Genomic DNA, 14,848 nt, shown 5'->3' on the forward strand with positions numbered 1-14,848 from the left:
TGGCCAAGTGTATAATCACAGGCAGCTGTATCTGAACCACATAATGTGTGATGCATTGAATTTTTGTGTCTGTTAGAAATGACTATGAATTACAAAAAATGTATGACCAAATCATTTCTGTACATATGTGTTTAATACATTTTTTTAATGTATTCTGTGTGTGTAAATCTTCCCAAAATGGTAATATCATAATATGGCAGGTTGTGCAATGTTTTTCTGAAAATGGCATGGGCATAATCAGGCAGAGGACAGTGAAAGTGCTTGTGGAACTAGGAAAAGGGCACAGATTATGCTTGTGTAACTTGGACAATGATGAGCCTCGCTGGCTCCATCCTATATCACCTATCCTACTCTCCTCACTCTCCTAAATCTCTCTCTCTCCCTAAACTCTCCAAACTATCTCCAAACTATATAAACGCTATCCAAACTCTAGTATCCAAACTCTCCAAACTCTCCAAACTATCCAAACTCTCTGACAGCAACTCTCCTTCAAAAACCCACATTTTGAATGGAGCCTGAGGGGTCTATATAGCTGTAAAACCTCGCGACAAAATCTGAACCACTTCCCGAAGCAATCACGTGGTACAGCCGGGCAGCGAGGCTTCGGACGCCATCATTTTTGGCTCCTCCCCTAAATGAAGCAAGCCTCGATACGCGCATCACGGAAACGCCCCCTCCCCTACTCGGCATGCGCTTTGAAGCCTTGATACGGGACGTCACATCACTACTATATGTGCTTTACTTCATCATCTATTTGTTCTCTAAATAATGTGCTGTTAAAGAAGACTTCCCTTTAAACAAACATATTTTTTTAACATTCGTCCCTGATGGCTATTAAAAATATTCTTATTTCCTAAATGACGTCACCAGGGAAATCGAAAGACTCTTCACTGTGGTTTGCAGAAACAGCACTGGTGACAAACAGATCTGATCGTGGAGATCTTTATACTGTATAAGTTCTTACATGACACAAAAACAAATACATGCATTGTTGCACTGTAAAGCTTTTACTACATGACACTTAAACACACAGGATTACTGTGGATTACCGTCTGATATTATTATATCCAGAATAAACAAATTCCACATATTCAGTTTGAGCAACTGAAACAGCAACGTGATCCGACTCCGGACATTTTACTCGTATTATCAGCAGACGCACAGATTGAGATTTAGATAAATAAAAACACATGAGTGTTAATATAAAACCAAACGGGGGGGGACCAGGAGAGAACGTTGTCCCTGGAATGTCACAGTGTGTCATCACACAGTCGTCTTCTTAATCTGGGACACTTCGTTCAGGAAGGCGATGAATAACTTGGTTCCCTCAATGTAGTTGTACCTGGAAGAGGAAAACAAGGATGATATAATAATAAAGTACAAATACAGGTTAATGAATCAAACAGCTCTTATAAATACTGTATTTTTCCTTTTAAAAAAGCCCACAATGTCTTGTACTGTTAGTGTGTATATGTCGTTGTACATAATATTACCACAAATTTTCTTTGTTTATTCTATTTCTTTTCTATAGTGTATTTTTTTAACTTTAAATTTCCAATTTAAAAATTTTGCATTTTGCTTCTAACTGTGCTGTATCAATGTGAATTTCATCCGTACGTGTGTACTGTATATATATATAAGTGATGATTAAAGCTAACGTATCCGTCTTGTGTACGAAGACGAGTCTCCTTCACAGATTCAATCACAATTTATGTTCACCACCACAGCAATAGATGGGAGTAATAATAGTACAATTTAAAATTAAATAAATAAATAAATCCGTCCGTCTTCTACCGTTTTATCCTCCACATTAGAGTCATAAGTGAAATATGACAACCTTTCATACATACAGCTACACAGCTCAAAGCAATTCAAAACAGTAACTTTACAAAAACAACATACAAATAACTCATTATAAGCAAAATAAAGAATTTAAATAATGAGTCCATTGAGGAAAGTGCAAGCCTGAGCTGAACTGAATATGAATTAAATACAAACAAGACAAATAGTGCACGTTAGGTACTAAATTATTGTAAACAAATATTGACTGTGCTCATAGGCTGCTTCCCTGCTTTAGTTTGGTGCCGTTAGTGGCAGCAATCAATAAACCGACAGCAGATGATTGCAGTGTCTGTGACGGCAAAGAGTGAACGAGTGAGTCAGCAATGTTAGCCTGGTGCAATTCCAATTAAAGTGCCGTGAATAGAAGAAGGAGAAGCTTAAAATCAATCCTAAATGATACAGGATGTTGTTGTTGTTAACGGCTGAACTGCAGAGTTTTTAAATGATGAGTTTCTCTGTGTTTTTATTTTGTTTTTTCCCCTGGAGGCCAGTAAAGGGTCAATGACAGTAATCAAATCTGCATTAACGAACAGCACTCCTGTGTTTTTTGGCACATTTTTGCATTATAAATTGTACTTAGGTGGCAAACTTTTGCAGAACTGAAACAATTAATCGATTACTAAAGGAATCGTCAATTGATTAATTGGTTTGAAGCTTTTTTCATGATTAAAACAAGATTTCTGATTGTCTTAAATGGGATTATTTTATTTGTTTCTTTGCTCCATATAACATAATTTGTGGACATAATCATTTCCAGGTGTGACAAACGTTGACCGACATTTTTTAACATTACGATAAACACCAAGATTTGTAGCCTCAGATTTAATCCACTGGGTTCATTTTCTTAAATCACACAGTTGAATTTCTCTTTTTTTGTTTTAGCACCGATTAGTGCTGTTTTTTCCTTACTGTAAATTCAATTGATTTATTGCTGAAAGACAGCTCGTAATTGAGTACAGTATTTCATTATTTCAACATCTATTTGTTGTCCAGCTACTGCCACTTCCAGTGGTGTCGTATGTTCATCGTTATTAAAGGCTTCATTTAAAACTAAAAATGTAAAATGAAATAGGACAAAATGACCAGTGGAGTCAAACCTGCTCATTTTTTCATTCTGGGAGTGCAGTCCGTCGTCGAAGCCTCCGATGGGCAGCATGATGAGGCTTTTCCCCGTCACATCCTGGAAGGTTTTAGCGATGGGGATAGTCCCGCCCTCACGGATCAGATCTGGATCCATGTCAAAAACTAAGAGAGAGTGGGGGGGACATTTTGTTTTCCAGAGTCATGGGCATGAACAGAATGAACCAGCAGGATTATTTATATTAATTATGCGTCAGTTAAAGCTAACTGCAAGATTTACAGAAGTGCTGATACATGACTGAGTTGAAAAACAACAGTAGAGGATGACAAATGAAATTAGAGTCATGTAGACACAGGAACACTCTTCACAAAACCCCCTAAATAATTCACTTAAACGTGAGAAGAACACATGGTATTTTCAAATATACTGTGAAAGTATAACGTTGGTCATATAGATTCATATTGTTTGGTTTTGTGTCTTTTAATTGACCCGTATCACCTCCCTGAGGTCAAAAGGTCAAGCCGGTGAAGGCCACTGGGGGTGAGAAGAGTCTGAGATGATGTTATATGATGACAGGTCTAAAAAACATCAGTTTTGTAAGTGTCCGTGAAAGTGTATGACCTTGTTTAAGAGCATTTCATCACTCAGTTGATATATCAGCAGCTATATGAAAACCATGAATTCTCCCACACACATACTGTATATAAAAATTCCATATAATATATAAGACTTGACACTGCTAGTATACTTTTATTGTTTCTTTTACAGTGTGTTCATGATTTTTACAGTTACACTCTGTGCCGTGTGTCTGAGTAAAGTGCGCTGACAGAATGATGGCGTACCTCTCTTGACGGCAGCTTTCCCGGCCTCGTAAAGAGGATGCTGAGTGTTCGCCAGCCAAGGCTTCGCTCCAATCACCATAGTAACTTTGAGTCTGTTAGGACTTTTCCTCTTGGCAAACACTGAGTGAAGGTAATCCGTCACCTAAAGCGTCAAAAACGTGGAGACAAAGAGCAGAGGTAGTGGAAGAGGAAGCCATTTATTTAACACGGAGAAGGAAAAATCAATGTGTTATTTTATAGGTCGAGTGTGAGTAACATCGAGGAGCGTTCTAGCGCTATCCGACCTGACTCGACTCTGACTCTTTTCCATGATAACACCTGGTGCTTTTTTTGGTACCTGATGCTAAAATGTGACGTTGACAGACTGTTGGCCACTGATTGGTCAGCGAGCATCGTCAGTGGAAGAGTCACGAGCACGCACGACGTCCGACACAAGAATCAAATCGAACAATGCCGAACTGTAGATCAGTTAAAAAGTCTTAAAAATCCTGAAAACATGCGTTAATCTCAAACATTTAGCAAGTCACCGCTAAATACCGGCGATCGTGAGCCAAATCACAACCCGTTGCGCTGTATTTCAGTTCAGTGACTGTGTCAGATGGAGTCTGCTGTGCTCAACTAATCTTTTTAATTGACTGATTCTAGTGATTCAGTACATCGAAAATAACTGCTTCGCCCATCACTAGTTCTTGTGTTTGTGTCGCGTATAAAACGACGTCACGGCAGTTTCATGCAGTCGCGCCATGACGACCCCACCCACGCCGAGGAGGTTCTATAGTAATGGAAAATGACGAGGCTAATACCAAACCAGGTAGAGTAGAGCTGAGTCGTGCTGGAACTGTATAATGGAAAAGCGCCATAAGGCCACCTTCATCTTCTGCCTGTCGTCTTAACAGCAAACTGAGCATGTTTTAAAGTGGCCAATTTTTAAGCGACTGACACATTTCCAGTGACGGACCAAATTATGCGAACGACGATTGGACGTGTAGTGTGACATAATTGAAGAACAGAGAATTTGGCTTCTGTGAAACTCCACAACAACGAGTCTGTCTAGTCTGACGTCTCCTACGACGTTGACCAACAGGATAACAGAGTGCTCTGATGTGCACTGTAACGCACAGACATAAACGTGGTGAAGAGGAAGAGGGATGCTGATGCTGCTGCTGTAATGGTGGGATAATGACGCGTCAAACTTTTCTGCCTCTTTGACGTCTACTCAAGGGACGACCGTGACAAAGTGGAAAAACAAAAACGATCCACCGCCCCACCTCCCTGGTGACCTATGAACTTGCGCAGTGTCGTGAATGATGATGTCACAAATGATGATTGGTCTGGGACAACAAAAGAAGAAAAACAACATCCTTCATGGCCACTGTAGTTCCCTGACGCACTTCTTCTCCTCAGTTACGATCTACTGTCTCACCATTAGAGGTCACTAATTCTCACACACTGGACGTTTTAAAGTGCTCGCATCCCCGTTTTACCTGTTTCTTGACTACTGCAGGGTCCATGTCGGGAACTTGTCTGATGGAGAATTTGCCAATAACCTTAGCCGGGATGACGGTCTTTGTGCCAGGGTCAGAGAAAGCCCCCTCAATGCCGTGGATGGTGACTGTGGGGTAGCGCCACAAGTGGGCCAACAAGTCCACCTACACGGGAAACACAGAGTGGACGATCAGCTTTTTGTATCTTTCTACAAAATAACCCTTGTCTGTTTTGCTTTTTCTTCATTTGTATCCCTCACTCACATTCCAGTCACATGACGTTACTCTTGCGTGACCCCAAATGAATGTCACTTTTGAATCTCACCTTGTTGCTGTACATGAGCTGGTCGATGCCGATCTTGTTCTTGTAGTTGTCCATGTCAAACTGGATGTCTTGGTACATCCTCCATTCATCGTCAGAGAGAGGAGCCACAGCCTCCCTGATCCCAGGAACCAGGATCTTACCACTGGGGCTGATCAGTGAGTCTGAAGAGCGGAAATACAACAGAATGTACGAAGTCGGCACAAGATAGAAACAGAGTTCACTTCATCAATTAAACAGAATATACGGCACTTTTCAAACAAATCAAATGTCTTTTTTTCATGTCTTTTAGACATTTTAATGGTACCTGTCATTATATTTAATGCTGTCTTTTAATTTTAGTATTTCTCTCTTCTTTTTAATATTGTTCTGCATGTTAGATGAGTGTAAAATGTACTTTGTGTTTTTTATTCTGTCTTCAGTATGACTATAACATCTGTCCACATGGAAAACAGCCTATTGTCTAATTCTGCCGCATTCACAAGAACGTTTATTAATGTGCACTGTCCCTATTAATGAAACTAATAAGAAAGAAGGCACTGACAATAACATGGGATGTTAAAATCTGATATTAGAGTTTGATATTACTGGTATATTAGGAAATATAACCAATCATTCAAGTAACATACTTTGATTTGATTAAAATAAGTAATAAGGTCAAAATAACATTTGTAATAAAACCAGATTAATATGTGTATGTGTGTGAGTGTCTAGGGCTGCAACAATTATTTGATTAATCGATTATTAATGATTACTAAATCAATTGTCAACTATTTTCATAATTAATTATTCAATTTTAGAGCGTTTTTTAATGATTCCAACAAAAGTTTCAGATTTTCAGCCTCCTAAATGATCATTGTTTTTTGTAGTTTTTCTACTCCATATTAAATCATTAAAACTAAAACCAAAACAAGGTTTTTTTCAGTTTCAGTTCCTTTATAAGCATAAGAATTATACCTGCAGCACTCCTGAATGTTTTTGTACTAATAAAACCTTGAGTAATCTGCAGACGAGCCAGCAAGTTTTCCATCTTTATCATAAAAAAGAAGAAACTTTGTGCACTTTGTATTCACAGTGTCAAAGGAAACTGTGTGAAAACAGGAACTAAAGAGACTCACTCTTTGGCATCTACTCTACTACGCTGAAGTAGAAGTCCATAAAACTGGTATAATATACTGTCAACATGGTGAACCAGGCCTCGCGCGCTGCTCCAAAACAAGGCTGCGTTCATTAGTGTCTGTAACTGCAATAAAATGAATAGATCACATAAATATCATTTAGTAATGTCTGTCTGGCTTTGCATATTCAGTGGCTGTCATTGTGTAATCTGGTTGTTCCCACATATTCATTCATTCATTCATTCATTCATTATGTGGAAATAAAGTAAAAAAAGAAAATGCTGACAGGATCGCATCATTAATGCAGAGCCTTCACCCTGAGAGTAATTGTGTACAAATGCTATATTTATGTATAAACAAGATTCAAATTACGATATATACATATTTACACAAGGTTAAAGTCAAGGAGACGAGCTTGAAGTCAGAGTCAAACTAGAGGATAATTTACGACGGTTTATGCGATGTGAAGTTCCTTCATTCTTGCACTTTTACCCTGGTATGTTTTCTGACATTTTTATGTGCTAAATCTATGGTTCACAATCTGTGGTACGTGTCCCACCAGCGGTACGCGAGCCAGTGTAGATGTAAGGAAGAACATAACGTGTTAGATAAAGGCAAAATAAGAGCAGAATGAATGACTGATGTTCCACGCTTACCAAGAACGCCAATGAGGTCAATCATTGGTTCAATCACGGCGCCCCCATACACTCCAGAGTGTAAATCCTGTTTGGGTCCATCCACCTGCAAACAAACACACCACATGACACAGCAGAACACAGGTGCGTATGAGCTGAGTGTCAAAGTTCATGAACCTCGGCAAAGAAGTAGCAGTTGCCTCTGGTGCCGTAGGTGAGGGCCGGCCGTCTGCTGAGCCAGCCACAGTCTGAGATGATGATGTAATCCACGTCAGAGAAGAAGGTGTCTCGCTGGGCCAGGATCATGGCGTCCAGGCCGTTGGAGCCCGTCTCCTCCATGCCCTCGATGACGAACTTCACATTCACCGGCAGCTCCTGGTGGACAAAAGTGCAAGCAGTGCCGTGTGAAAAGCAACGGTCGGAGAAATGTGTCAACGGAAAGCAGCGGATTTGTGGACGAAAAACAACAACAACAACGACAAGAAAAAAGGCTTTTTGAAGTTGAAATGGTGTTCTCTGCAGGTTGTGCAGACCGTCAAGTGGAGCCATTAGCTTTCTTTTTAAAAGCAGTCAAATCCTACACAGACCCGTTTGATGTGCACTGCATATTCAGCTGCGTCGCTTTCTCTTGCGAGACAAAGTCACGGACGAGGCCGATGGCAACTATAGGAAGAAAGACTGCTGCAGTGACTTTGCAGAAAAAGAGCAGTGACTTTGCAATCAGTTTTCTTTCTCGCCAGGCCCGAGGCTACTCCTCCGTTTGTTCCCACTAAATGTGTGGAGTATTTTACTCAACTGAAAACAGTCCACTCAAATAAATGGGTGTTATCTTCTGAGTCTGTCTTGCCTGAGGCGCCAATCTCTCTCTCTGCTTCCCTCTCTTTATATTCTAAGTGTTTTCCAAGACAAAGATGAGCTGCAAATATGAGCTGTAATTTGTCCTTTGGCTGCCTCGGCTCCCATTACCTTGCACATTTCATTCTGCTCATCTTTGGCAAGGGAAATGGTGAATGCTCTGCATTTATATAGCATTTATCCAGACTTCCTGACCAAAGAAAGCACTTTACCCGACAGCCATGGTTCTTTAACTGTGATACGTGTACCACCAGTGGTGCGCAGGAGGAAAATTAGAAATAGCAGGCTAATGAAATATACTAATCAATAAAAACATGCAATACATCAGCTGCAGTGTATGCAATCCTCTACATCCTTGGTGGTACATTTAGCACCAGTGGTAGACAAGCTTTCTCTGGTGGTACTTAGCCCTTTAACACCAAGCGCATCGCGGATGACTACCGCAATTACGCAACGGTTTGTGCTATCGGAGAAATTCCAACTGTTTCTGAAGGCTTAGAAGTTGCACGTCAAAGCAAAGCCGGTAATTTCACTCATGCTCTTGCATTTTTTGCATATTTTTGGACATTGAGACAAAAACTAAAATTTTTTTCATTTAAATATTTTTTTTTAACATGCAAAATCTGGTGTTCAGATGGTGTACAGACTTTTTTTTAAATAAATAATAATTAATATATATAATATATATATATTAACAGTATTACAATTGCAAATAACTGCCAGATATTGAACGTTATTCTGGAATAATGGGCAAAAGCACTTAGTTGCATTTTTCTGGCCCTTTTATGGTTAAAATAAGTAAAAATCAGGAAATACCAGAGTATGTGATCGGAGCGAAGATGAGGTAGTCGAGAAATGTAGACGCACCCTAGCGGTGAGGAATTAGAGTAGAAAATGAAACAAATCAAAATGAATTAAACAATAATACCTTATCTCTCGCTCCATGTGTATGTGTTTATATAGCTTATGATTTACACTGCTGTATTTTAACGTTGGATTAACTTTGTACGGTTTAAAACCATGGTTTAAAAATGTTAATAAAACACTGCTCTACGGTCACAATCTACACTCACACCCTGCCAGCACAGCCACTTGGGGAATCTTGGGGGTAAGTGTCTTGCTCTTGTTGAGCTACGACCACCCCCCAAAAAATAAACCCTATCCAATATGAGGGCCTTTGCGCACTGGGTGTGTTTTTCTTGCAATTTTCTATTTGCACGTTAAAGCTGCTGTCAGTGAAATATTATAGTTATTCCACCAAACTTTGCCTAATTAGGAGCCAAGTGGTTTGTCAGTGAATAATGACAAAAAGATGCTAAATATGGAATATTTCAAAACTGTATCCAGTAAATCCGAGTTTTTATATCAGCGACAGGATTTAATTGAGTAAGTTAGCCATTTTTTCCCCCACACACATCTCACAAATGTGAGTTATTGACAACTTGGAATTTAGAATATTCCAATGAAAGAATGAACAATTTTAAGTTTTTAGGGAAGTCCTGTTTGTTTGTCAACCAGTCCAGTTGTGTGCATGTAAATAGCGCCCTGCCTTTCCCATTATGTGATGTACAGTGGAGTCCTATTACCATGTTGAGAGCTTGATAAGCCTCCACAGCATGAATCCAGGCTAAAACTGGCGCTTTGTTATCTGATGCTCCTCTTCCATACAGGTTACCTAAAGGTGAAAAATTACAGGAAGATGCATTTTTAGAAATGATTACATGTACATAAGGTGACATAAGGAAGAGGGAGGGGAATGCCAACTGCAGAAAACACACAAGGTACCATTAGATAGAAATAACCCAGAGATCTTGCACAGAATTGTATACACAAATCCGGCCTTGAAAACCACTAACACAATTTAAACAGAGTCTGGCCGCACAACAGTTTAATATAAAGGCTTTTACCATTAATGTCAGTCAGGTTGTAGGGGTCGGTTGCCCAGCCGTCTTCTCGCTTCGCCGGCTGCACGTCCACGTGACCGTACACACACACGGTGTGTTTGTCGGCGTCACTGCCGAACCGAGCTGTCACCACTTTAGGCAACGCCAACATCTGGCCATTAGGAAGCTGCGAACATTAGCATGCACTGTGACACATGCTTCGTTTTCTAACCATCAGCCATAAGGTGTTGGGACTTTGTAGTGCATGGTGTACTTTAGTTATGTGGGTTGCCACAGGGATGTCTGTCACACTCGCGGATGATCCAGGGGCCCAAAAGCTCAGGGGGCCCCAAAGCCCAAGCTACTATCCTGATATCTTATACATCCCGATACACTGATGTCTTTTAGGGGCCCCTTAGGCTATGTTCTCCACTCCTGACGTCTTGACAGGGCCCTCTGTCAAATAACAAAGCTAAAGCTATGGGATAAGTCTAATAGGAGTCAAGGATTCAAGGTGCTTTATTGTCATCCCAACATGCAGACGTGAAAGAATGAAATTTAGAACTCAAGGACCCAGAGAAACACAATAAATGAATAAATAAACAGAATAAATGGAGACAAAACAAAAGAAGATTCACAGGGAGCTCAGGGCCCCTCAATCATATTGTTATTTTTATTATTATTAACTAGGTGTTGCCTGACAAAAAAAGCATATTTAACTAGAAGTAGGCCTTAACTGTGAGATACTGGGATTCCTTACATGACAACCAAACAGTATAGCTATGGATAAGTGTGTGAGTGTGGGTTAGGGTCACACTAACTGAATTAGCTACACATTGTGTGCAACTTAAATTTGTGTGTATATAATAAACATTAAATTTAACATTTAACACTGACCTCCCTCATGAGCCCAAACTAATCATTAGCTATGCTTATCAGTGCTGTCTTTGTCACTGACCTCTTGTTCTCCGACGTCCACCAGCTCCACAGCTCCTCCCATCAGCCTCAGCTTCTGGGCCACCAGCTCCATCATGCGGTGCAGGTCGGGTCTTTTCTGGACATTGCTGGAGTCGCTTTCAATGGCAACCCAGTCCCGCAGAGCCTGGAACACACACACACACACACACATACACACGTAATATAAAAGGACCACAAGCAACACAGATTTATTTGCTCTTAAATAAAACAAATTATGTCGCAAAATGTTTTAATTATGTTGCCATACTGCCATCTTTCAGTCAAGACTGGCTTTGCTTTCCCTGAGAAGTCAGCAATAAAACATTCTGTATGTAGAAAGTATCAACTCTGATGATTTAAGAGCTGTATATCTTCAAAATTCTGATCTGCCATATTTTACAGCTTTTCTTTATGTGTGTACATTTTACTGTAAGCAGTGCCGGCCCAAGTCTTTATAGGGCCCTAGGCTTCCACCACCTTTACCTGTACTGGACTATTATTAAATGTAACACTTTAAATTGTGTTAATTATAGTTGTGTTATTTTCACCAAACCAGTGTCACTCTTGTTTTTTTAACTTTAGAGGGCAGTAAAAATCACAAAAGTGGTCTATTATTAATTTGCACTTTCCTATTCAAAGAGAAGCACTAAAGTGTGGTGATACTGAACTTGAATTAAACATGTAACTTTGAACAGATGTGCAAATGTACACGAAAGGAGCAAATCTTCAAGTCCAAAATAAAACCAAACAACTTCAGCTCAACACTTTTAAGATATCTAAATATATCTAAAAAAAATCTACATTTCTTTAATATGAAGACAGGTGGCTTATTGGTGGCTCTGACTTTATGTCTTTGGATTTTCAAAATAATTTATGCCCAGCTATGCAGAATTAATGAAGAGCAATAGCACCACCTAGTGTCTAAAACGTTTAGGCCCCCTCTCTCCTGCCACAGTTTCCCAGACTGTGAACACGTCAACTGTAACACTGAGTCTGGCATAGTATGTTCATATTATTTGTTTTTTCTTCAACGATTATATCTGCTATTTTTTTACATAGTCATGTTAAAAGAAGTTCTTTACCTCGACATATTCTTCTTGGTGATTGTCAATATGTTGCGCCAGCTCCGTGTACTGGAAAGCATGTGCCGTCGATGAGAGCAGCAGGACAAAGAGCACAAATGGAAAAGTCATCTGTTGGCACAGGAAATCACGCAGAAGAATAAAAGGAGAGCACTTCATCAAGGGAGAGCTGGAAGAATTAACAACAACTATTTTTTTTACTAATCTAATCATTTCAGCTTCTTAAATGTAAATATATTCTGGTTTACTTGCCCCTCTCTGTTAAATGAAACATACTTTGTTACTCAATGACATTTAAGGTCATTTCTGCCATTTTGGTAAAGACGGATCGACATTTTCTGCCATTTTCGGACAACAAATAGGAACTACTTAACTGATTCATCGTAAAAAAAACATGCAGACCATGTCTTGGAAACACTCGTTATATGCTGGGGCATAAATGTGGTGGTTGAAATATGTCCAAAAATGCCCCCCCCCCAAAAAAAGGGTTAGGGTTATTGCATACAATTTTTTCATCATCATATATCAATTAAGTTTGCAGCATTTTTCCCAGCTTTTAACCAAACATGTACATGCATATGTTTTGAATAACATTCTTAAAATTGAAATATCAAATCTCTTGGAAATGAGAGCACCAGCTGAGGGAGTCACACACTAACAGATTCATTGCAGAGCAGCAGTGGGTATGCCATTTTGAGTTAATGAGCTGGTTAAGGGGTGTAAGTTGCAATGTTTGAAGTTGCGTTTGTTAAATTAAATGCGTTTAAAGCCATTTGAGTACACAATTGAACACAATGTTATGGATTGTAAAGACTTGCCTTGATGAATTAATTGCAATTGTGCTAATTGTGAAATTGTTAGACTTTACTTTAAAATTGTATTTACTTATGCACTTAAAGTGATGTTTGTGTGTGTGTTTACAGGTTTTTCACCTGACCAGTTTTCACAAAGAAAAAAAACATGCACCTTGCAACAGTGAGGGACCACTTGACAGTTATTGAATTGGCTAGGAAAAAAAATAGTCTGAAACCTAATATTATGCACAGAATTGTGCCAGTTTATATGCATTTATGTTGTGAACTGGGTCACAATAGTGTAACACAAAATAAGGCTTATTATATTGTTATTAATAAGTAAATAAAACAGTGAATAATTTGTAATAAGTGAAACTAGTCTTACCTTCCCTCTGCTTGCTCTCTGTGTGTGTGTGACAGTCTCTTCAGGCAGGCAGGCAGACTTTAGCACTGTGTGGTTGTCCTGATATTTATACACCCCCCCTAACATCACACTAATGGACCCTGGGGTCAAATAGTCAAACATTTCCTAAAACACAGCCAAGACAGCTGACAAATTACATTTTTTTTTTCCAGCTGACAGGTACAAGAATTACACTCAATCTATTGATCTTGCTCCAAGAATGCACACAGCAGGCGCAAAAGCAGCATGTTGAAATGAACTAACTCCTGGTGCTTGGTGCTTTGAAATCTCAGACAAAAGCAGCTGTTCTTGATCTGCATTGTAGGCCGGTGGGCTGCTGAGCTGAGCGCTGAGCTACTTGTGAGCATTCTTAATGTTAGATAATCACGCTTAACAGTTGGCCTGAGCATAGTAAATTCCCCATTACCTCTTGATGTTAATTGGATAAATTGTACACGGTCAAAACTTCCTGAGTTTTTTCTGAGTGTCCCAGTGTGAGTCTGAGCCTTCAACACGCTCATTTTTCATTTTCCATTAAGGCTTACATCAATTCAAATATATCATTCCAAATCCATCATGTCCATGTCCTTATGTTTTATAATCCAGTTGCACAGTGTAATGACCTTGTACTTTATGGAAAAATGACAACTCCATTTATGGTACAAAGGGAGAAAACAACAAGAGAAAAATAACGTGATACACAAAAAAAGAAAAACAAAGATAAAACCTTGGACAGGACACCACTTTGTAGAGAGAGATCTTAGACTCAAGAGGCTGAGAAAACAACATACACTTTTCCTTCCATGTACTAGATCAGTTTGTAACTCTAGCTCTTCTCTCTAACTCTCTAAACGAGATGTTCTTAATATCTTGGGGGCCTTAGATGAGGTTATTGCATTCTCTAATCCTAAATGTTTCCTTCCTGCTGTGGCACATGGAAGGGGTTGTTCATGTGATATTATACTGTACAATGTTCAAACACAAAGTGACAGAGGCCTATAAAATGATTCATGTGAATATTAAACTATGAAACTATAACAGGTCACTCATCCCATGTGCAATAAGTACAATATGCATATACAATATATCATGTTCAATCCTTCTTCAAGCCCCTACTGTATGTATTCTGTGTTGGTCCTTTTGTTTTTCTATAAATGTAAAGAATAAGAATTGAAATATTTTGGTATGTGTTCATATGATGCAATACAATAGGATTGAACATGATATTGAACATGATATATTGTATATGTATAATCATATATGAATTAATTCATGTTATGATTAATTATATACGATATATGTTGTTATTATTATGCCTTTATGTGTCGGTTTCTTTTGCCTTTTACATGTTCAACTTTCAAATCAAATCAATAGTTTATGCAATAACGTTTTTTTTAAAAAAAACCCATAGATTTAAATGTCAATTTTTAATACACATTTGCAGATTCCAGTATATTCCAGATTTTATTCTATTTCTAGGACACTTGATTCATGCTGTTCCTGTGCGCGCTCCCGTGGAACGTACACGCGCGGAAGTCCGTTCAGCTAGT

The 14,848-nt window shown here is 39.1% G+C and overlaps 1 protein-coding gene across 1 annotated transcript; it reads right to left on the reverse strand.

Moving 5' to 3' along the window:
- Positions 1-926: 926 nt before the first annotated feature.
- cndp1 (carnosine dipeptidase 1) lies at positions 927-13,532 on the reverse strand. The gene is made up of 12 exons (XM_044033327.1): positions 13,281-13,532; positions 12,102-12,212; positions 11,021-11,164; positions 10,087-10,249; positions 9,766-9,854; positions 7,502-7,699; positions 7,346-7,430; positions 5,575-5,735; positions 5,250-5,414; positions 3,766-3,907; positions 2,940-3,087; positions 927-1,342 (listed from the first exon to the last, which is right to left on the reverse strand). The coding sequence occupies exons 1-12, from the start codon at positions 13,419-13,421 to the stop codon at positions 1,264-1,266; spliced, it is 1,626 nt and encodes a 541-aa protein (XP_043889262.1). The 5' UTR covers positions 13,422-13,532; the 3' UTR covers positions 927-1,263.
- Positions 13,533-14,848: the final 1,316 nt, after the last annotated feature.

The sequence above is a fragment of the Solea senegalensis genome, linkage group LG9 (assembly GCF_019176455.1).
Source record: "Solea senegalensis isolate Sse05_10M linkage group LG9, IFAPA_SoseM_1, whole genome shotgun sequence".
NCBI classification, from domain to species: domain Eukaryota; kingdom Metazoa; phylum Chordata; class Actinopteri; order Pleuronectiformes; family Soleidae; genus Solea; species Solea senegalensis.